Consider the following 24,012-nt stretch of genomic DNA (forward strand, 5'->3'; position numbering starts at 1 on the left):
TCACCCAAAAAATAGCAAACTTACTGAAAAATACACAAAATTACAGACACAATATATTTACACCTCACAGCCTTAGTTTCTTTGGTGCTTAACTCATCACACCTAACAAATCGCTAACCACAGAGGTCTCACGTTGCATGGTGCAATAAATGCTGTAATTGGCCATAGGACAGTGGAAATGAGTTCTATGAAGTGACAAATCTTGCTCTTGTGAGATTCATACACAGACTTTCACATCCACCCAACTAATCACAATAGGGATAAGATGGACAGGTGTGTAGGATGCCTGCAGAACATTTGCTGCTGCATTGTGCCAACAATGAAATTCAAAGGAGGTGTGGTTGTGGCATGGTGCTAATCCTCATACCTGTGCGAGGAATCATGAATGCTGACACATACTTTAATATTTTGGACAATTACACTATCTATACAACATGAAGTTCCACTATCTCTAGAACAGCAGAGATGGGGGAAACTCCTGGTGCCATTAGACAGCAAATACACTTTACCTCTACAACATGACATGACTTTGGCACAGACACATTTATTTCAACAGGTTACTGCCAGTGAATTAACACTGATGGAATCCATATTGGCAGTCATTGATCAGACTAAAGGCTTTGAGATAGTTTAAGAGTTGGCAGTTGATGGATTTTTCCATTATTTTGGGAAAAAGTAGGGGCAAGCACAAGGAAATTTGGAAGGAGAGATTTGTCACTGTTTTAGGAACCGACTGGATATAGGAATATTTTCAAGCACCAGTGGAATAAGAAAATGTGAAAATGTGACACAGAACAGTTCAGGAGCATAGGTTTTGAGATAAAGTGGAAAAATGCCATCAGGGCCTGGAGTTTTCTTGGCATCTAGATTGCACATAATTTTTCAAAAATCCTTCTGGTGGAGGGCAATAGAAGGCATTGAATGGAAGGCAAGAATAAATTATTTTGGCCAAAAAAGCTAGATAGTTAGGTATATGTACCTTGGTAAAAAAAAACAAAGTGTCTCTGTCCCAAAGAACAAAATTATAAAATTAGTAAGGAATTTATTACAAAAACAGATGAAATATCATTATAAAAAGAATACACTGAATAGAATGTTATTTTTGACTCAAGGTACATATACCTAATTATTCAGCTTTTTATCTAATAATTTATTCCTGCCTTCCAACTTTAAACAAACATGTATTTTCAAGATTTATTTTTTCAGGACTTATTAAAATGAAAGCAGTACAGGATTCATGCTGTAATATTCAACATCTTTTCACAGTATCTAAATATGGCTGCCACCAGTTAATTTTCACACTCTTTAGCATTGCAGGTGTCATTCTTTCCATTACTGCTACGATTCTGATTTTCTACTGATTAAAGTAAGTCACTCAAGGTAGCACGTAAACTATCTTTACATTGTTATTTGGTTTTTTTTTAGGAGTATTAACAACTAAGGCCATATTGCTCCGAGAATATGCGGTGGTCATTCCCTGACCTTTCCGCATCCTCCATATTTAGTGGTGACGGGCTCGAACCCCGGTCTAATCAAGAAGCGCGTGTGCTACGCACTGCTGCTCCTTCCCACCTGGCTACGGAGGCCCCCCTCTATCTTTACAGAACCCTCTACCCCCATCAAAGCAAAAAATCCATAGGCACTAAGGAGGCCAAGGCAGCTAGAACACTCTATTCAACACACCAACCAAGAAAAATTTTGACATCTAAGAAATCAATCATGCCAAATGAAGTTAAAAAATGGGTTTTCTTTCAGGATCATTTTGGATTAATCACTGAAAAATAAATGTTTCCAACATATCAAGGTACATGAGCCAGAGACTTTTCCTTATAAAACAAAGGGCACAAAATTCTTTAGAGGTAAGAACACAAAACCATTTTAATTTGGGACTATCTCATGCATGCCCACTAAATTTATGAACATTTTCAGTTTCCCACATTCCACTTGCTCACTTTGCCACTTAAATCGAAATTGTACTCTTTACCAAAACTCAGGTTCATCAAATCCTCACTTTCCAATTTGAGCCAACATTTCTGTGCAGCACTCTTGATTTCTTATGGTGTTATTTCCTTTTATGTCTTGTTTGTTTGTTTGTTTGTTTATTTGGTTTTTTTAGGAGCATTAGCAACTAAGGCCATATTTCTCCGGGATATGCGGTGGTCATTCCCTAACCTTTCCGCATCTTCCGTATTTGGTGGTGACGGGCTCGAACCTCGGTCTAATCAAGAAGCGTGTGCTACGCACTGCTGCTCCTTCCCACCTGGCTACGGAGGCACCTTTTATGTCTTGTAGTCAGTAAAGTTTGAGTTGCAGGTGCTTTTTAATAATTCCTCAACGCCAAAGAATGAGGCAAGTTGAGCACAATGCCCATGATGTGAATATTTCTTGTGACTAAGGACAAAAGCTGTTCTTACATGTTCAACCACAGCATCCTAACAAAACTTGTTACTTCACAGAACTGATTCCCATTGTTCTATCGACCAATTATAGCATTCTTTGCATCATGAAAGGCAATGACTGCTGACTGCAGTTGGTGGTGTCTGGATAATGTCACTCCCACGAATGCCAAGACCATGGAACTCCATACATAGAATGTTTGTACAGCTCTCAACTTCTGGTTGATGTTTTGCAGGTACATCTACTTCTATTGTCTTCCTGTGTGTTGCTGGTTGGTGGAAGCACCCATCACACTTCCATTTCATGATAACATCAGTGATGGTCAACTTTGGATGGTATAGGCTGTTGGCAACTGCATGAACTGACAAGCCAGCAATGTGACATCCAACAATAACAGCCCTCTTTAAATCAGTTTATTCAGCTCTACATACAAGATGAGAACAACTAACTTGTATGGCTTGTACTCCTTCCTTATATACTGGTCTGAGTCACTTATTTATTAGAAAGGTTCAATGAACTATGAAAATAGGTGTCCAGATATTCTTCAGAGCAGAGGTTCCCAAGCTACTGAGATTTATGGACCCCCTTCAAAAATCAAACCATGTTTGCAGACCCCTACATATATATATATATGCATATGTGTTTTTGATAGTATATAATAGAGCTATGATGCTCAATACATTCTACGTTAATATCAATATTTGTAGAAGAATAAAAGAAATCCACCTCAACACGGCATGCAGAACACTTCCGCATGACACTCTCCAGAAACTAAAACGAATAAAAGATTAACACAAAATGATTCCAGTAAAAAATCAATTGAACACAATTCAAATACCAATCAAAAATTCAAAACCCAATTAAAAATTAATTAAAAAGTTTAACGTAAATTTGTTTTTGTGCATTACATATGCACGAAAACAAATAATCTTTCTATTTAAGATTCAAGCTCACACGCTCTGTCAGCTTCAGGAAGGAAGGAAAATCGTTTTTCAAAATTTACATTAAACTTTTTAATCAATTTAACTGTTTTGAACTTCTAATCAATCCTTGAACCGCTTTCACTGACTTTTTACTGGAATCATTTCAATTTCTGGAGAGTATCACACGGAAGTGCTCCACGTACCACACTGAGACAAATTTCACCCATTCTTCCACAAAGTGCACACACACACACACAGTTATTATAGTAAAAGTATAACACATAAAAGTATAATATAATATTTCTATATAGGTACTGAATATGTATACAGGGTGATTCACCACCAGTGCGACAAACTTGCAGGTGGTGCAGGGGGCACAAAGACGAATCGGAACCACACAGCACTGCAGGGTCCGAAACGCCCTCGCCACACAGCAGAGGGCGCTGAACGAGAGGCCGCACGAACAGCGATCCCGCCGGAAGTCAGCATTTGCGAACCAGTTCCCGAGGCAGTAGAATGGACGAGTATGCTTGTCCCAATATGTCACTCCAAAGCATGCAGTTTCATTAAATTTATGGTTTTGAGGTCATTTGCTATTTTCACAACAACATTCTACCCTTGTCTAGCTTTCTTTCTATATAGCCAACAAGACTGGACTTTGTTGCTTTTATTACATAACCGTTTTATATGTATCTGTTCTGTTTTTGCTTGGGGTGGGAAAATTTGTTGCAAAGTTACTTGAAGAAGAAACTAGGGAAATGAGAGTGGGAAACGAAACAAAAAAATTCAGCCAATCAGATATTTTCATTTTGCTTTATTGGCACCGAAAGAAAGTTCTGCAGCTCTTATCATGCACTATTCTGTAGTATTCTGTGATTCTGCATTGTCAAGTGTAGTATTTGAAAATGATTTTACATTTTCAAATTTCTCAGAGCAGTGCACGAAAAAAATTTGCCCATTACAAGCATTCTTTTCTAACCTGTGATAGAAAGGCTGAAAATGTAAGTAAATTTATTATTTCAGTTTTCATTAGTTTACATGATGAACCATTCAGAAACAGAGGTGGACTGACCATAAGACTTACTGGGTAAACCTTGGTTGCCAGAGGCTGTCCAATGTGAAATTGCAAGGCCATAAACACTGTTGTGAGGCTGCTAAAAGTTTTCCCTGCTAAGAATTTTTAACCCAGTCCACCTCTGTTCACAAATGCTAAATGATCCATGATGTCTGTGATAGTCAAAAGGTTGTCCAGTTTTGATAATAATGTTACTCATTGCTGTAGATTTCTTCTTTTTTTTTTTACTATTCTTTGCATTTTGTTACAATTTGACAGAACAATCTGTTTTTTTTGTTACTCTGGTGTTGTCAGTATTTTTTTTTTTTTTTATTGAAAACTTGTTGCTGGATCATTTACAGATTATAGAACGATGTACAGGCAACCCATGTATAACACAGTACTTCTACAACATGGTTTCGCTCTAACACGATTGATAAATTGTGGCAATCCTTGCCTTGCACAACATGGTACTTATATAACACAGTGAGAGAATTTTGGCAAATCTGGCATAACAGCTTTTGTGCAAGGGAAAACCCTGATATTATGTTGGATGTAATTTTGCAACATTTCCACTCTTTTTGAATCCCCACTGTCGATTCGCTAGTCAAAAATAAATAAATAAATAAGAAATACCTGTGCTATTGAACTTGTGGAAAAATCTAGATTTCAAAGTTTTATTACTATTGGATAGCATGCCAGGCCATCCAAAAGATTTAAGTTATCCAAACGTTGAAGTTATGTTTCTACCACCACAGTTGTACTAGGTTAATACAACTTCTTTCATTCAGCCATTAGATCAAGGCATTATATTCACCTTAAAAGTCATTACATCAGAAAATTGTTACAATGGATTTTGGAAAAAAATTGATTCCGAATCTATTGAAGTAATGGGGATATGGAAACATTTCTCAATTGTGGACTGTATCAGAATCATAGCTTATCACTCAAAGAAGTAAAACCATCAACGTTAAATGTGTGTGGAAAAATGTATGCCCAGAGTCAGTTAATTCAGGAAATATGGTCGAGCTGGCAGAAAATGGAATTGGTGTGATAGCAGAACTTGCTACATCGGTAGGAAGGGAAGGTTTTGATGATATGACTACTGAAGCTCTCATGGGTAGCACAGCCGATAGAATTGCCCTCCTCTCCACATCGGGTGGAAAAGACCCGAGTTTGAATCCTGTTGATGATGGGAGGAATATTTGTGGGTCTTTTTCATAACATGGCTGAATTAGTCGGGCTCAGGCAAGGGTAGCATGGTTTTTTTCTCCCGGAAACTCAAGTTTTTTGTCCATCAAAACAGAAAATCGATCTCAGGACACATGAAATTTATAGAAAATATACACAGCAACATGGCCTTAGTTGCTAAAGTTCCTAAAAAAATAAAAAAAAAGATATAGTTACTGAAGATGTTCAAGAATTACTGGTAGAAAAAGTGGCTGGCAAAGCAGATTTGGTGGAAATGACATTGGAGGTAAAACCAAATCAATTCAGAGGATGATAGCACAGATGAAAATTCTGAAGTTCCAAATTTTACACTAAAAAATATATGGGAAAGTTAGTCGAGCAATTAGAATTTTCTTTTTTGAATACAGATTCTTGAATGAAAGGAGCCCAAAGTTCAAAAGGGAGTTTCAAAAATGCTTAGTTTTATACAATGAAATTCACAAAGATTTATCAAGCAAAAGCAAACAAAACCAGATTACTGATTTTTTTTAAAGACAGCAGAAGATACACGAAATCTAGAATGGTGTATTTTTGTTAGCTTTTGGAATGACCCCACTTTTTGTACTTTTTCTTAGTCCCATATAACACGGTTTCGTACAACACGTCATTTTATAGGAACCTAACTACCATGTTATATGAGGGTTACATGTAATATGAATTTCAAAAGGTTATTTTTCGTGTCCTCGCCTTTTTTCCCCTTTGGCGTGCAGTAAACGATGAATGCGCCTCTGAACAGAGAAGTGTGCATTGATTTGCTTTATGTGTGCAATGCAATGCCAACTTTGTAGTGATTCTGTAATAAGTGATTTTATGACTGTATTTCCTTGTTATGCTCTGGGTGACCAGATGGTCAGAGGAGTTCACAAGATAGGGAGAAGAAGAAGAAACTGCATCGTATTTAATGGGCATGGGTGCCGGCAGAATATTTTGAGAGGTAGTGCATGCAGAAATAAATTTTTTTCTCACCAAATTTTCAAATACATGCAATATTTAAATTGACAAATTTGGCTGATTTACGTGTAGAGCCGAGCCAACGTTTCGTGATCAGTGGGAGATAGGACTTTTATTTTAAAAGAAAGAATTTGTATTGTTTTAATGTTTCAATAAATTAATGAAAATATTAAAAATTGTGTATTGCTTCAAAATCCAAAGGTGGTGCACTTGCACCACACTGCTGACACCCATGGTCATAGGCTTGAACCCCAGTCAATCAAGGTACATGTACTTATGCACCCTCGTGCTTGATCACTCAACTTCGACAGCCTTCAGGTAAGCATATTTATAATTCCAGTTTTCATAAGTTTACATTCACAAATTATGACTGGTCCATGACTTCTCAAGCAATTTGAGAGAACAGTTTGTAATTTTATTTATTACTGTGATGTCAGTAATTCTTTTTTTTTTAATTGAAAATTTGTTGCTGGATCATTTACAAATCAGAGAAAAATATTATAATAGGAATTTCCACCATCACTCACTCAGAGCTCTTCACTTCCTTTCTTTGAAATTTGACGGTCTAATTTTCCTAACATTTATGCTGGTTCACTTTTTGAATTACTGGAGTAGACTGCCCAGAACAAAGATTCAGTAACTTAAATTATTTCTGCATGCAAACCACTGATCTGAATAGGTTTAACAGAGTGTTGACGAAAACTTGTCCTTTTTTGTTTGTGATGATTAAATTACTTTGAATTGGTAACTAATTTTTTTTTTTCTTTTATGAATTTTCATATTAAACTATAGTGTGTAATTTTGCCCCATTTTAAAAATGAGCAAAAAATGTAGTCAACACTTGATATATATAGTCATGTATACAGGGTGATTCACTACCAGTGCGACAAACTTGCAGGAGGTGTAGGGGGCACAAAGACGAATCGGAATCACATAGCATTGCAGGGTCCAAAATGCCTTCATCATGCGGGAGAGGACGTTGAACGGGAGGTCACGTGAACAGCGATCCCGCTGGAAGTCAGAATTTGCGAACTGTTCCTGTTGAAGAAACCAAGTAGCAAAAGTCCTCCGGAGTGGATAATGTGCAGGCTCCAATGATTGGACGCGTTGCAGATGGTATGAACTCATTTGGTTCGTTGACAGTATCCTCCATACAGTGGATTGGGAAATACCCAATCGTTGGCCTATCGCTCAAGTACCAGTACTTGGATTGCCTTCTGCAAGACGTACGACATTCTCCCTCATTGTCTGGCGTCCTCGTCGTTAGCTCTCGATTCATGGTACCTCTCGTGAAACAACCAGTCTCACGTAACCTTCTCATCGTACGATTTTAATCGTATGATGAGGAGCACGCCTGTGCGGGAAACGTTCCTGGTACAAGCGCAGAGCGGCGCGTCCATTACAGTCTGCAGCTCCATATGCAAGGTGCATGTCGGCCAGTTCAACGTTTGAATACTTGTCCATCCTACTGCCTCGGGAACCGGTTCGCAAATGCTGACTTCCAGTGGGATCGCTGTTCACATGACCTCCCGTTCAACGTCCTCTACCTCATGATGAAGGCATTTCGGACCCTGCAATGCTATGTGATTCCACTTCGTCTTTGTGTCCCCTACACCTCCTGCAAGTTTGTTGCACTGGTAGTGAATCACCCTGTATATATATATAGTCATGTTGATCAAGGGCTCAAAGATGTTAAATCTAAGACCTGGCTCTGCAAATTAGATGATGATTATTTAAATTGTTTTTTTAAATGCATGCTGTCAGCCGAATTAAGTGATATTGAATGGCATCATAATACAAACGAATCACAAGAAAGCTGAAGAGACCTTTAGTTTTCAGCATCAGAGTATTGCTGTTCAAGAAAATTGGCGATACAGAATGTGCATGGCAAAAAGCAGCACAGCATTTTTCATAGCTGTGCAGGGGATGGAGGTTTTGTGGGCCCTCTTTATGAAAAAGATTGCAAAATGTCTTTGTGTTTTTTTTAAAGCTGATGGTCAGACCATGGATGCTGGCAGCATGGACATCCGAAGTCCAAAGGTGGTGCAAGTGCACTACCTTTGTATATCGAAGTAATTTATTTAAACATTAAAACAATACAAGTCCTTTCTCCCACCAATCACGAATTGTTGGCTCAGCTGTAAACATAAATCACTCAAACTTAACTTAATTAAAATAATGCATTTTTTTTTTTCAAAATTTGGTGAACAAAAATTTATTCCCACATGCACTACCCTGCCGGTGCCTATAACGGCAATGCCACCCAACACAACAGTGTGATGGAGGGGAAGTCAGAATGGAAGGAGACAGAGGTGGTTTAAATATCTTACTTTTTCAAATCTTACAAAAACATATGACCATGAGAACATTTGCTAGGGCCCCTACCTGGGCCTTGAAGCTTAAGCTTCACTGTAAATCTGCCTCTACATGTACTTGTATTATTCTTTCCTTTTATAATTTTCTTATATACACGTGTATTTCATAATCTTGTTTGTTCCGTGTGTTCTATTGCCAAATGTTTGGAAATAATATATTATCGCTGCCATGCTCCCCTTACGATGATACCTGGATACACCCACTGTGTGTGTGTGTGTGCATGTATTCACTGAAATTGTTTTTGCTTTTAACAGCTTTATGACTTGCAAATGAAGTGAATAATAGTTCTATCTTTATACTCTATATTTCAAAGTAGTCTCCTTGACACTGATACATCAATTCCAATGCTTCTGCAACTACTGGAAGCATTCCTATTAGTGTTCTTTTGGAATTGGTAATACAGGGTGATTAGAAAGTTTCTCTGCAGTATTGGAAAACATTTTACCTAATGTTTGTCACTGTTTTAGTTCGGCAATAATTTTGGAATTTTCAAGTCAAGAAAATGGTGAATATCACTTTCAACACATTAAACACAGTGTATATAGTGTTTGTAAATATCATGTAACTGTTTTACGATAAAATGAACATTCTGTGTCTGGTACCACATGCAGAAAAATTTTTTCTTCATATTTATATTAATTTCCTCAGTCATTCCAAATCATTAAGCTAAGGAAAGAAACATCACAGGGGACTAAATCCAGTAACATGGCTTATGAGAAATTACAGTGACGAAGTGCTATGCAAGAAATTCTTCACTGGTGAGGTTTGAGAGTGCAGGGGCATTGGCATGATGAAAGTACCAGTTCTCTGCAGCCCACTTTCTGCATGTTTTAGTATTAGTAGTAGTGGCAAATGAAGCAAGAAAGGAAGCTTATTTAGCATCAGCCCCCCCCCCCACACACACACCATCAAGCATTCAAATGATCCACTTCCACGACAGCAGATGGAAGCTGATTCCAACAATGAATCACTCGCTGGCTGAAAGCAAACTCCATATATCTATTATGCAACCATCTTTCGTGTCTGGTAGCATACAGTCATTACTATCGTTAACCACCCTGCCAACTTTTGTATCATCTGCAAACTTTGACATTAAGCCTGATATCATCGTCATCATGAACTTGGTCCGGCTTAGGTCTTTTAAGACCTGTTCCGTTGTAGCTCTTGGAGGTGGTCTTGATCTCGCCATCATTGTCTTGGTCGACCAACATCTCTCTTGCCTGTAGGTTTGTAGTTAAAGACTAATTTTGGGATCCGGTCTGGGTTCATTCTTTCTATGTGGCTGATCCATTTTTCCTGATACTGTTTTATGTCATTTACTATGTTATCTACTTTTAATTTCTCGCGGATATCTAAATTTCTTTGGTGGTCTAGTCTTGTAAAGCCTAATAATGGTCTTAAAAATCTCATTTGTGCTGCTTTTAGTTTGTGTGCCTATTTCTTATTTATGACCCAAGTCTCACAGCTGTAGAAGAGGGCTGGTTTTGAAGTGATGTTGTGCAATCGTAATTTTGTTTCAGTTGTCATTTGTTTTCTGAAGTAGCGTTTAATCGTTCCATTCATTTTATTATATTTTTGTAGTTTAGTGTGGATGTCTTTCCCTTCATTTGATATTAAATTTCCCAAATAGGTGAAGTCAGATATTTGTTCTATTATTTTATCATCAATAACAATTTTGACTCTTTGTATGTTTTTTCCGCATAATCCCATTGATTTTGTTTTTGAGGTGGAGATTTTCATCTCATACTTTTTACCTATTTTATTAAATTAAGCCTGATGTGCCTTCATCAATATCATTAATAAATATTGAAAACAAAAATGGGCACAGCACTGAACCCTTGGGAACACCACTGATAACATTAGTCCATGAAGAGCAGTGCCCATTCATAACCACTCTCTGTTTTCTTCAAATTAACCGTCTTTCTCTAAAGCAGTAACTTACTAGGTCTGTAATTACTTGTGTCACCTTTTGATACCCCTTTATGAATTGGGGATACATTCGCACGTCTCCAGTCCATAGGGACCCCACCTGAATCTAAGATACTCTCATAATTATGGATGAGAGTTTGCTCACCTTTTTTTTTTGTTGGCTTCGTTAATATGATTAGATAGATCCCACCCATCCCAGATGCCTTTTTATGTTCAGTTTCAACAATTTCTCTTCCACTTTCCTTTCTGTTATCACAAAGTCATTTAGCTCCCTGTTGGAGTTTGTTAAACTTCTGACATCTCCTCCCGTAAAGAATTCCTCATGTATGAATGTAGATGCAAAATATCTATTCAATTTGTCAGCAACATGATCAGGTTGCTGACAAATGGTTAACCTATTGACATCAATTGGTCAAATGTGGTTCAACCCATTCTTCTACTGTTAATATAAGCATAGAAATCTTTGCTGTTTTTCTTGGCATTCTTCATCAAAAATTTTTCATAATCTGCCTTATCTTGCCTAACCTCCTTTGTGACTTGATTACAGACTAATTTATATCTACCATAGGATTCTGTATCACTTCATAATTTATATGCATCCCATGCACTTTTCTTCTCTGCCATTTTTGTCTCAATAATTCATCTGACATTCATTTAGGTCTAACCCTTGAACAGTATTTCTTTGTTTGTATGAAAAGTCTAGTAGCTTCTTTGATTACTTCCCAGAATGCTTCCCATTTAGAATTGCTGTTGGTAACATCGTCAGTTGGTTCCACTGCACAGAATTTAAAAACTGTCTGAGACCACTGTAGTCATCCTTATGAAAGCATAGGCCTTTCCCTTTACTCTTGATAGTAGTTATGTCTTTAATAAAATCCACTTTAGTGGACTGTGTTTGCTGTCACCCAATGGGTCTTTACCTATAGGTAAAAGACTCATTGCATGTAGAATCACAGATGTAACCAAATCAAGAGTATTGCTTTTTCTTTTTGCCTCTCTATCATGCTTCTGTAGAAAACAGTCATACAAGAAATCTACAAAAGTCTTCTAATGTGAGTGACCAATGTACAAATTCCAGTCAACATCTGTAAAGTTAAACTTATAAGACATTCTGATTTAATGGCCCACTCTGTTTCTTTGTGTAGCTGTTTGGTATACTCATCAAGGCCATTAGGCCTATAACACACTCCTACTCTCAATTTTGTTTTCACAGTGCTTATATCACACCAGACTGACTGAACATTGCACTGGTCACCCATGTTGACTGGATTTATTATGCTTAACTAAGAGACTAACTTAACTTATATCCCGATCCCATTCATTGTTTTAAATGCCAGAAATATGGCCATTCCCAACTGACATGTAGAGGCGATGACATTTGTCCTATTTGTGGTTCCAAGGAGCATAGACAAGCAGATTGTTCAGCTTCAACTTCCATTTGCCACAACCACAAAGGAAACCACCCAGCCTTTTCTAAATCATGTGAAATGTGAAAAACAGGGAAGAAAATTCAAAAATACAAAACAGAAATACAAAATCTCACATTTGGAACTATCATTTAACAGCAGCTCAACCAGATGTATCAATAACCCCAGCACATTTCTAGCAAACTGGGTTAAAACTACACAATCAAACAAACATCTCAAACTAAAACCAGTGAAGTGACCAACACTTTAATTAGCATCACAACTGATATTACAATGGTCTCACATGATACAAAAGTGAATCATCCACCAACAGTATGGAAGTGGATGTATACTGAGATTATGAGGAACCCATATTAGAATTTCATGCAAATGATACTATGGATACTGGATGCCCCATCTTAAGAGTCTTAAGTGGCTTCCCATTGATGCAATATAATTGCATAGATGAGTGACCTGAATAGTCCACCAGAAACCTATTTCAACTCTGACTTCTTCAATCTCAGCAGTCATTATCTTGCCATCCCACCACCTACACAATGTCATGCTGTACAGTCTATGACAACTATTAGTCACAGCTTCCTTCATGTGCAAAAATTCCTGGAGGCTGCTATAATTTTTCTGTGGATGACCTAGAAATGTGCGAGCCAACTCCCTCAGTTATGCTCTTGACAACAGGGATCAATACTGTGGTCCAGTATTCTTCCTCAAAGAAGATAAATGTCATGTCATGCTCCAAAGCATAGTTGAATAAAGACCTAAAAATGGCATTCCAACTGAATCAATACCTACACCACATATGGAAACAGTCAAACGAAATTCTGGGTATATTCTATCCAGAATTTCGTTTGCTCAAACACAGTTTAATTATCAGAAGTCAGTAGCAATTGCACAATTCTTCAGTTCACATTTGCAGAAAGGTTAAGGGCCCTACAAAAACAGGTCCCATAACTTGCATCCTCAAGTTAGTCCTGATGATTGGCTTGAATATGTCACAAGATTTTCCTCAGAAAACACCAGCTTAAAAGAACTAAACTTCCCAGATGCCATACCATATCTTGATATCCTCAGTAGTAGTAGTGGCATGTGATGCAAGAAAGCAAGTGTATGAGCTTATGCAGCATCAACCAAAAAAAAAAAAAAAAAATCACACCATTCCCTCCAAATGCCCGTCCAGTGCCTCCTTAAATTTATTCAGCCTATCAACTTCCACGACAGATGGAAGTTTGTTCCGCCCACTGGCTAAAGGCAAATTTCCGCACATCTATTCTACATGTCTTTTCCTAATTTGAATTTATGCCCCCTTAGGTTTGTAATCTGAACAAGTGGAAGGAACCCATCAGAATTCAGCGTGCTCAACCCATTCAAGGCCTTATACACCTCAATCAGATCACCGTGCAGGTGCCTAGTTTCCAGCCACTAAAATTTGCAGAACTTAAGCCTCTCTTGGTAAGAGGATCCCTTCATTCCCCTCAGCAATCTTGTTGCCCTTCTCTGTACACGCTCAGGCAAATCGACATCCTTCCTAAAATGAGGCCTCCAGACCTGTATCTGCATACAGGTCTGGAGTACTCAAGGCATGGCCTGACCATTGCCTTATACAGAGGGACAATCACCTCCTTTTCGCTGCTAGCAAAATTCCTATATATCATTGACAAAACCCCATGACCTGCCCTGGCATCCTGTCTGCATTGCTCAGAAAACTTCATATCTGACTGCACAATTACTCCCAGGTCTTTTTCTTTTTCTACCACCTTAAGTGTAGTACCACACAGTTCGTACGTTTCTCTGGGGTTACTTCTACTCATATGCAGTACTTTGCGTTTGTCAAGGTTGAACTTCATTTGCCACTTCTTAGCCCATCTGCCCAAATTATCTAGATCCTGTTGCAGTAGCACACTGCCATTACTGTCATTAACAACCCTGCCAACCTTTGTATCATTTGCAAACTTCGACACTGGCCTGATATACCTTCATCAATATCAGTGATAAATATACAAAACAACAGTGGACCCAACACCGAACCCTGTGGGACTCCACTAATAACATTAGTCCATGAAGAGCAGCACCCATTGATTACCACCCTCTGTCTTCTCCCACTTAACCATCCTTTTATCCATTGTAGCAACTTACCCTTAATATCCTTCTGCTCCAATTTGTACAATGGTCTTCCATGCGCAACAGTGTGAAAAGCTTTCCTGAAATCCAAATATATGATATCAAAATTATTTTTTGCATCCAGTTCCTTTGTAACCATATCATAATAACCAATCAAATTTGTCAGACAAGACTTTCCCTTAACAAACCCATGCTGTGTCTGAATTATTGCTGCAGTCTTGTCTGGATGATCCTGCAATATATCTTTAACCAGTGACTCCATTATTTTACCCGGAACAGAAGTTAAACTAACTGGTCTGTAATTACTCGTGTCACCCTTCGATCCCCCTTTGTGAATTGGGGATACATTTGCACATCTCCAGTCTGTGCAAACCTCCCCTGGGTCCAAGGATGCTCTCATAATTATGGCTAAGGGTTTGCTTAGTTGCTTTGCCGCATCCTTTAATATAACTGGATAGATCCCATCCACCCCAGGTGCTTTTCTTATGTTTAACTTCAACAATTTCTCCTCCACTTTTCTCTCAGTTATTACAAAATCATTAAGTACCCTGCTACAATTTGATAACCTTCTGCCATTTTCAAACCTTAATAATTCCTCACGTGTGAATGTAGATGCAAAATACTCATTCAGCTTGTTTGCTATCTCAGCAGGATCATCAACAGTCGAACCATCGATGTCAAGTGGACCAATGAGATTCATCCCCTTCCTTTTAGAGTTTATATAAGTAAAGAAATCCTTGATGTTTTTCTTAGCATCTTTTGCCAAAGATTTCTCGTAATCTGCCTTCGCCTGCCTAACCTCCTTTGTGACCTGATTACAGACTAGTTTATATCTGCCATAGGCTTCTGAGTCACTTGATAATTTATATGCATCCCATGCATTTTTCTTCTCTGTTACGAACCCCATTAGTTCATTTGATAACCATTTAGGCCTAAACCTTGAACAATATTTCTTAATAGGTATGAAACTTTTAGTAGCATCCACGGTTAATTCCTTGAATGCTTCCCACTTAGAATTTCCTGTTGGTAACATCGTCAGTTGATCCCACTGTACAGAATTTAAAAACTGTCTGAGACCACTGTACTCACCTTTTCGGAAGCAAAAACCCTTTCCTTTACCCCTGATGGTAATTAAATCTTTAAGTAAATCCCACATCAGTACATTGTGATCACTGCCACCCAGCGGCTCCTCCATCTGCAAATTCCCAATAGACGAATGATCACTGCTGATAACCAGATCAAGAGTATTACTCTGTCTGGTTGCCTCTCGAACCTGCTGCTGCAGAAAACAATCATTCAATAAATCCACAAAAGTCTGACTAGTGTGTGAGTGATCAATCCACAAGTTCCAGTCAATATCTGGGAAGTTAAAATCCCCCATTATAAGACATTCTGATTTACTAGCCCACTCTATTGTTCATTTTTCATTGCACTCATTTGAGTCATTAGGCCCATAACACACTCCTACTCTTATTTTTGCTTTTGCAGTGCTTATGTCACACCAAACTGACTCAACAGTGCACTGTTCATCTATATCAACTGGGTGCACTTCTTTTGATTTGTTTTTCTTAATTAACAGCATAACACCTCCTCCCTTCCTATCCTGTCTATCCTTTCTGCACACATTGTACTCCCCAAATTCCAATTCTGCATTCCTTATATCTGGGTGACACCACATCTCTGCTATCCCAACAATATCCGCCTTTGATGTCTTGACCAACACTTCAAATTCATCAAATTTATTTACTGTACTTCTAGCATTGGTATACATGCACCTATTCCCCCTAATACATCCCATATACCCACCTATTTCAGAATGACTGCCATCTGTCCCTGAAACCCCCAACACCCCTCGCTCCAGGTCGCTACTTATTCTAATAGAAGTTGTGCAAGAATCACCTTCACCTCTGCCTGCAGCTACTCTGAAACTATTAGTCCTTGTAACCCCCCCAAACTAGCAGGTTTCCGACCTACCTAACACTGCCTCGATAGCATCAGCAAATATTCTTGCACCCTTTCTATTTAAGTGTATCCCATCCCTGTAGAAGCAGTCTCTCCTGTTAACAAGTACAGACCAGGCTGAAAAAAATTCTATCCCTTGAGCCTTGCACAATCTTTCCAGGGTCGAATTGATTGACAAGGCTCTCATCATATACTCCCTCCTATTGTGTCTGGACAGAATTGCAGACACTTTCAAATTCAACCCTAATTCATGGCTTTTGTTCAACAGCCATGAATTAGGGTTGAATTTGAACAGCCCTGTACTTGTTAAGTAATTCTGCCGGTCTCTTACTCTTAATATCATTAATGCCAACGTGTACAACTATATCACCTTTTGTGCCCTTAAAAGATGATATCTGCTCTACAACATCATCAACCTTTGCCCCCTGGCAGACGTACCCTGGTTCTGTTCCACCTATCTTTTTTTACAAAGCATGTTCCCCGTTTCCCTGACAATAGAGTAACCAACAACTACTAGTTCCTGTGGGACCAGCGCATTCTGCCTTGGGGGTTGCCGCTGTGTCGCGATGACCAAGTGCAAGCTCTGGTGTTGATGTGGGCAGCTCAGAGCTTGATGGGCCCGTCAATTTAGATCCTTCGAGGGCATCCACCCTGTCCTTCAAGCTCTCATATAGGCCCATAACAACGCTGAGTTGTCTCCTGATTTTCTTTCACTCCTTACATTGTGCACACACAAAGACTTCTCCCATGGCAATATCATGTTCTGTTCCAGAGAGTTCGGCAAACATTTCACAAGTTGCACATTTTTTTAGGCTGTGATGCGTTGTCGAATCGCCCCCCTCAGTTCTCCCCCGAGTCACAGCACTCCCACCACTTTGTGTCTGTTGCTTTGCCGCTCTAGTCTGGGGCATGATATTTTTAATTAATAAGATCAATAAATTTAATTAATTAAATGTCAATACTACACTATCTAATAGAAATAGTGATGCGTATTACGCTATATAATTATACGTTAAAGCTACCTAGTTAACACAATTAAAACTTTGAATTCCCTACCACTCTATACAAAAACAATGGCTGCAAGATTCGAACAAGATAACAGTTTTACATATATTAAGTAGTAATCTACAAAAACTCTTTATCTAAATTAAAAATAACCAGCATAACTAGAACTATAAGACTACGGATAAAGTACAATATAAAATAACAATTAGGTAAATAAAAAGGCAAAAATTATCGCTTTTTCAGAGCCTGTAATTCACAGCTGTAATTTTTAAAGAGAGTCAGCACCCTCTCTTTTTATAAATATAGTGTAGTATAGTATATAGTATAGTATCTCTTAGTATAGTATAAATAGTACTTATACTATTTCAAGACAACAGTTAACAGAAACTGCTACAGCCAGCACTGTTCAGGTACCACGATTTATGATCAAATGTCTGAGCCCATATGTGATCAATTCACTTCTGACTATTTTCTGACCATCGTTACTATGGCATTCTGCAAAGAAGAATGGCCCAATCACAGAATTAGATGTGATTGAATATACACCACACAGAATGAATGTGTGGTGTATGTGTGGCACACACACATACACCACACATTCATTTTCAGGCTGCTGAACTCAGTTTTCCATTACCACATGTAGGTTTTCACTTCCCCAGATTTGAAGTTGTGTTGGTTCACTGGACCAGAAATGTGAAAGCTGTTGCCTTCATCAGAGAAGGCAATGCGATGGAGGAATGCATTGTCATCATCTATCCGTGATAACATTTCCTGAGAAAATGTGCACTGTTTAGGTATGTCACTTGCTTGTATCTTCTGTACCAACTGGATTTTGTAAGTTCTAACTTGTACTCGTTTGCATATAACATCATGTATGGTATATTGTGGAATACACAGTTTGCGAGTGGCCTATCAAATGGATTTGTGGGGACTATGTTGAAAAGCTTCCAGAACCACTTCAGCTGAATCTGCATCCACTGCCTGGTTGCTGTTTCCTTTCTTCCTCAGCACAGAACCTGTTTCTAATGATTTATGCCATTTCATTATGCTATGATGCCAGATGGCTTCTGTCCATAACAGGAAACTTTAATTCAGCGAGCCAAAAGCAATGCTGAACTTTCTGTTGCATAGTGAATGGTGCCATTTTGATACTGAGTGTCTCATATGCAACACAGTATGCATAATCAATTGTTCTTATGGCTACACAAATTTAGCAGGTTTCTGCACCTCCAAAAAAAAAAATAAAAAACATACCTGTTATTCTATCATTATTAGTTTACAAAATATATACATTTTATATTGGTAGCAATTCTGCTGGATAGCCCATATTAAAATACTGCTAACAGCAGACTTTGCACCTGTTCAAAAATGTTGAATCTAAGTTAAATTTATAACAATAGCTTCTGTTCACACTTGGCTGTCAAGAGAATTTCCAAGCTTCACCAGATAAGGATCTGAATTCTGTTTTTTTTTTTTTTGTTTTTTTTTATCACTTGGTTGAATGTTCTCTGGCACTCAGCATTGTTATGGAATTATTAAAATGGCAAGGATGACACATGATAATTTGTTATATTTCATACCTCCTTAAGCAACTGTCATTTACCCAACCAGTCCTTTCAGTTCTTTATATTTTTCATAATAGTGTCTGGCAGTATTTCACATTGAAACTGCCAGAACTGTTGCTGCAAAACAGAAAATATCTGTTGCTTTATCTATTTCTTTATCTTTTATGACAAAAAGGAGTGTTAGAAACTTGCCTCACAAAAAATTTAAAATGTGTAAATTAAATTAAGTTGAATAAAACAGACTAAACCATAAGGTTGATTCTGACTTATATATTTCTACTGCCAACGTGTGAAGAGTCAAACAACAAGAGGAGAATATTCTGTTCTTTTGTTCATTGCCATATGTGACTACATGGCACAGTAGTGCCACTGGCAAATGATGAAATTTGTGGTACTAGGGCATTTATAAGAAGACTTTACTACTCTACTTTTCAGACCCACCATAATATTATCTACACTAAATACCTTTTTTAAGGAATCCCACGTTTTCAGGTTGTACGGAAGAAGAAGGTGTCGTGTTATACTGTGTAGAGCCACCTTCCAGTGTTGGTGTTGAGAGACAGCTGCTTTTAATTTAGTGATTTTTCCCCTCTAAATTACAAAAGGGCACCACAATTGGATACTGCTTCAGATTATTTTGATTACTGCCATCTATAGCAATTGAAAGTAGTCCATTTTTCTGAGTCATCTCTACTTCTTCTTTATTTATTGATCCATTTCATTATCATTGTCTTTGTTGTTCCACAACTGTTCTTTTCTTGCTATTTCACTGTTTGGAAACATATTTCTGAACAATACACCTGCACGATAAAAGATGCAAATGAATATTTGGCTCATATGACATCATTGTTAAACATCATTGTTTGCAAAAAAAAAAAAAAGTTGGAGAAAACTGTGTTGCCAACTATATTGCAATGGGGAGATAGAGAGAGAGGTCAAATCAAGTTTAAAAAAAAAAAAGGTGAATTCTCCATCATAAATCTGGAGAGCTGACAGCTATGGATTTATCTTAACTATTAAATATGTTACAAAAATGGGAAAATAAGAAAATATGAAAATGTTTAATTGTATGGTGATATATAAAAATTATACTTCAGTATAAAAAAGCAGTTTTGGTGTAATGACCTTAAATTATTATTATATATATGTGTGTGTGTGTGTGTGTAAATTTTTTTTATTCATTGCAGGGTTGGGTTGATAATTTGAATGGGCCTGCAGGAATAATTGTTGCTGTAAGTATTCTGAATTTAAAATTCCTAATTTTACTTATTGTCATCCATATTTATAATTAGTAACATTATACAAATACACTCATTGACCAAAAATATTAGAAACCTTTATATAATATCTAGTAGGATCACCTTTTCCCAAATTACAGCCTGTACACATCATGGCATGGACTCCACTAGATGTCTGAGGGAATCAAGCTCCAGATTTAACCATTCTTCCATTTGGATATTTGTCAGCTGCTGTGTTATGGTCAGTAGATAACTCTGAAGCTGAAATGCCCTTTGAAATATATCCCAGACATTCTCAATTGGATTCAGATCTGGAGAATTAGGTGGTCAGGAAATTTTCCTCAAACTACTCAGATAAAATTTTTGCATGGTAGAAATTTGCATTTTTGAAAGAATCCAAATTCAAAGTAAATTTCCATCTCAAAGTAAATATTCACTGAATTACTGATAGAATTTCTGAATTTCTGACCATCGTTACTATGGCATTCTGCAAAGAAGAATGGCCCAATCACAGAATTAGAAGTCGTGGCACACACACATTCATTTTCAGGCTGCTGAACTCAGTTTTCCATTGCATTTGGGTAAAATTTAAGCATTACAGGATGAAGTTGGTCTGATACAACAGAATGATATTCATTGGAAGTAATATGACCTTCTAATGGTATCAGCAGAATATATCCATCCACACCATGATACCAACTACAGCAGCTTGAGCAGTGGATATAAGACAGTCTGGATGCATGAGGTTCACACCACACTTTTACCCTACCACTGGTGCAGAAAAGTGTAAATTTAGATTTGTCAGACCACAATCTTTTTTCACTGTTCCACAGTCAGTCTTGGTTTTGGAAAAACCAAAAATCTTTTGAATTTTTAGAGATAGGAGTTGCTTTCGTATAGGTACGTGATGACCAAATCCCAGATACTTCTGCCACATAGTTCAGTTGGAAATGGATCTTTTCTTAAATTGAAATTTTCAGTCATTTGCTGCACGTGGACCTTCTATTCTTATTGCACAATTCACTTTAAACTCCTGCTGTCTTGCTCTTGGAGTATCGACTTTCTGCTGCATTTCTTACTTTTAGAGCATTTTCATATGTCTTCTACTCATGATATTCTTTTGAGATGGTTGCTTTCAATACAACAGTGATTCCCTTTGTTTTCTGAGTTGTGGCTCCTGCTAAACATGCTCCACCAGTAATATCTTTCTGAAATTCAGAAAGATCCCATCCCCTGTCTTCTCCATGACTAGATCAGCTAAGATGCCCCAGAAAAGCATACAATATTTATCTAATATCAAGGAAATTGTGATCATATCATGTAACAACTTACATTTGCATACCATGCATTTAATTATTTGTTGACCAATTGCAAGGTTTCTAATTTTTTGGCCAGTGACTGTATAATGAAGAATATCTTTACTTCATAAACACAAGCAGGTGTTAGCACATTCGCTGCTTTTTATATTTGTGAGGATCCTTTCTATGTGCCTTTAGTGTAACTTATAATATTTTTTGGATTATTTCTCTGGGCCCCTGGAATAAGTAGGCTTCAATGTACTGCCCATTCCAGTTTCTTTTCAGTCGTGATGTCCAAGGCTGTGGATCCATTATAACAATTCTTTAGGGTAAAATTTTATAGGAAAATACTTTTTACACAAAATTTTATCAGTAGATAGATAAATACTAAGGATGACCTTTCACAAACTATGGCAAGAAGATTAATTACTATATTTAATAACCACTCTTACACCATGTGAAATTAATAATATACATGTAATTTATTAAGCTAATTGCTCAAACCACTATATATTTAAGGTAATGTTTCAGGCATCTTACCGATTAAACTTAAACAGAAAAAATACAAAACTGTCTAAAAATTAAATAAAATAAAATAAAATAATTTATTTATTTATTTTTATATATCACCTCTTTGTGAAAAGCAACAGTGGTCACCTATTATGGCTAGATCCCACCTTCAACAGCATTGTTCCATTATACTTCTGGTGGAATCTTTCACCTTGTTCATCACTAACAGGAGCATTCAAGTTAATGGGGGAAAAACCACATGTTAGGGGTAGAAAAATAGAAAGAGTTACAAATTTAAATTATATTACAATAATTATTAATGGTGAATTTTAAGTCTAAAGTGTTTTCACATATTCACAATTATAATTATTGTAATATAATTTAAATTTGTAATCCTTTATATTTTTCCACCCTTAACAGCAGAGCTGTGGAGCCGAACGAAAATTTTGTGGCTTCATCTCCAGCTCCTTTAATTTATGAAATGTTTGGCTCCAGGACTTTAGTTTTGAACTGTTGAAGTGAGCTATGATCATACCTGGTCCATAAAGATATAAAAAACAACATTTTGGAATTCAAAAGAATATCACCAAGGGTGTCAAGACTAATACTCAAGGTTTCTAAGAGGTACAAGCTAAAGGTTATAATGATTTATGCACCAACATTGAGCCATGATGATGAAGAGGTTGAAGAAATGTACACCGAAACTGAGAGTCTTCTAGATGAGCAGAAAACCCACTACACTATTAGTATGGGGATTTCAATGCTAAGGTTAGAAAAAGACAAAACAGCACAGAAAGGGGAACTATAGGAAATTTTGGAATTGGTGAAAGACTTGTGGAATTTGCAAGAAAAGTATGAACAGAAAGTGGACATGGAAGAGTCCAAATGGATTAACAACTAATGAAATCGACTTCATCCTCACTAACAGAATATATATCAAGAATGATGTAAAATGCACACTTGATATAGATGTAGGAAAGGAAAGGAAAAATCTGACTCAAGTAAATAATACAAAGGTCTTTGAGATAACAGAAGAGGAGAAAAAGCAGTATGTACTGGAACTTAAGAACAAGTTTGAGCTTCTGCAGACTGCTCAGGACCAAGATATTGACGAGGAATATTACAACTTTCTGAAAGTGATAAAGTCCAAGAAACCTATAGGTAAAAAGAACTCCAAAGAAGAAAAAATCAGTCAAGAAACACCTGTTATGATGAACCGAAGGTGAGAAATGAAGAGCAAGATAAACACTGACAAGGAGAAAATTGAGAATACCGAGTTATGCAAAGCCATTAGAAAGAAACTCAGAGAGGACATTAGAAGATTTAACACAAGAAAAGTAGAACAAGCATTAAGGGAAAACAAAGGATTTCAATCAGCAGCCATGAGCAGTAATACAGAAAGACAAATGATACTGAAACTGAAGAATAGTGATGGTGTACTTATAAATAGCAGAGAAGGCTTAATTCAAATAGCAGAAGAGTACTATAGAGAATTAGCATTATCATTAGCAAGGGCACATGAAGCAAGAAAGCAAGCTTATATACCATAAGCCAAAAAAAATCCCCTATTTCACCCATCCCCTCACCCCAAATGTTTATCAAGTTCAGCCTTGAATCTATTTAAGCTATCAACTTCTACAATGACAGATGGAAGTTTGGTCCAGCAATCAACCACCCGCTGGCTAAAAGCACATTTCTGCACATCTATCCTACAACCATCTTTCCTCAATTTGAATTTATGCCCTCTCAGGTGATTATTCTGAGCAAGAGGAAGAATCCCATCAGCATTGAGCATGCTCAAACCATTGAAGGCTTTATCAGATCAGATCACCTCGCAGGTGCCTAGTCTCCAGACACTGTAATTTGCAAAACTTAAGCCTTTCTTCGTAAGAGCAACCCTTTTTTCTGTTCACTAATCTTGTTGCCCTTCTCTGTACTTGTTCTAACAGCTCTACATCCTTCTTAAAATGAGGCCTCCAGATCTGTATATAGTACTCAAGGTGTGGCCTGATCATTGCCTTATACAAGGGGA

At 37.4% G+C, this 24,012-nt stretch overlaps 1 protein-coding gene across 1 annotated transcript in view; it reads left to right on the forward strand.

Annotated features, from left to right (window-relative positions):
• The window catches only part of LOC150077407 (putative fatty acyl-CoA reductase CG5065), a 227,872-nt gene that overhangs the window by 152,171 nt on the left and 51,689 nt on the right, over window positions 1-24,012 (forward strand). Inside the window, exon 7 of the mRNA XM_090385889.1 lies at window positions 20,122-20,166. Coding sequence (XP_090242015.1) covers window positions 20,122-20,166 — 45 coding nt within the window. The remainder of the gene's footprint in view (window positions 1-20,121; window positions 20,167-24,012) is intronic.

Source organism: Mastigoproctus giganteus, chromosome 12 (genome assembly GCF_048544385.1).
Source record: "Mastigoproctus giganteus isolate SK-2022 chromosome 12, ASM4854438v1, whole genome shotgun sequence".
NCBI classification, from domain to species: Eukaryota; Metazoa; Arthropoda; class Arachnida; order Uropygi; family Thelyphonidae; genus Mastigoproctus; species Mastigoproctus giganteus.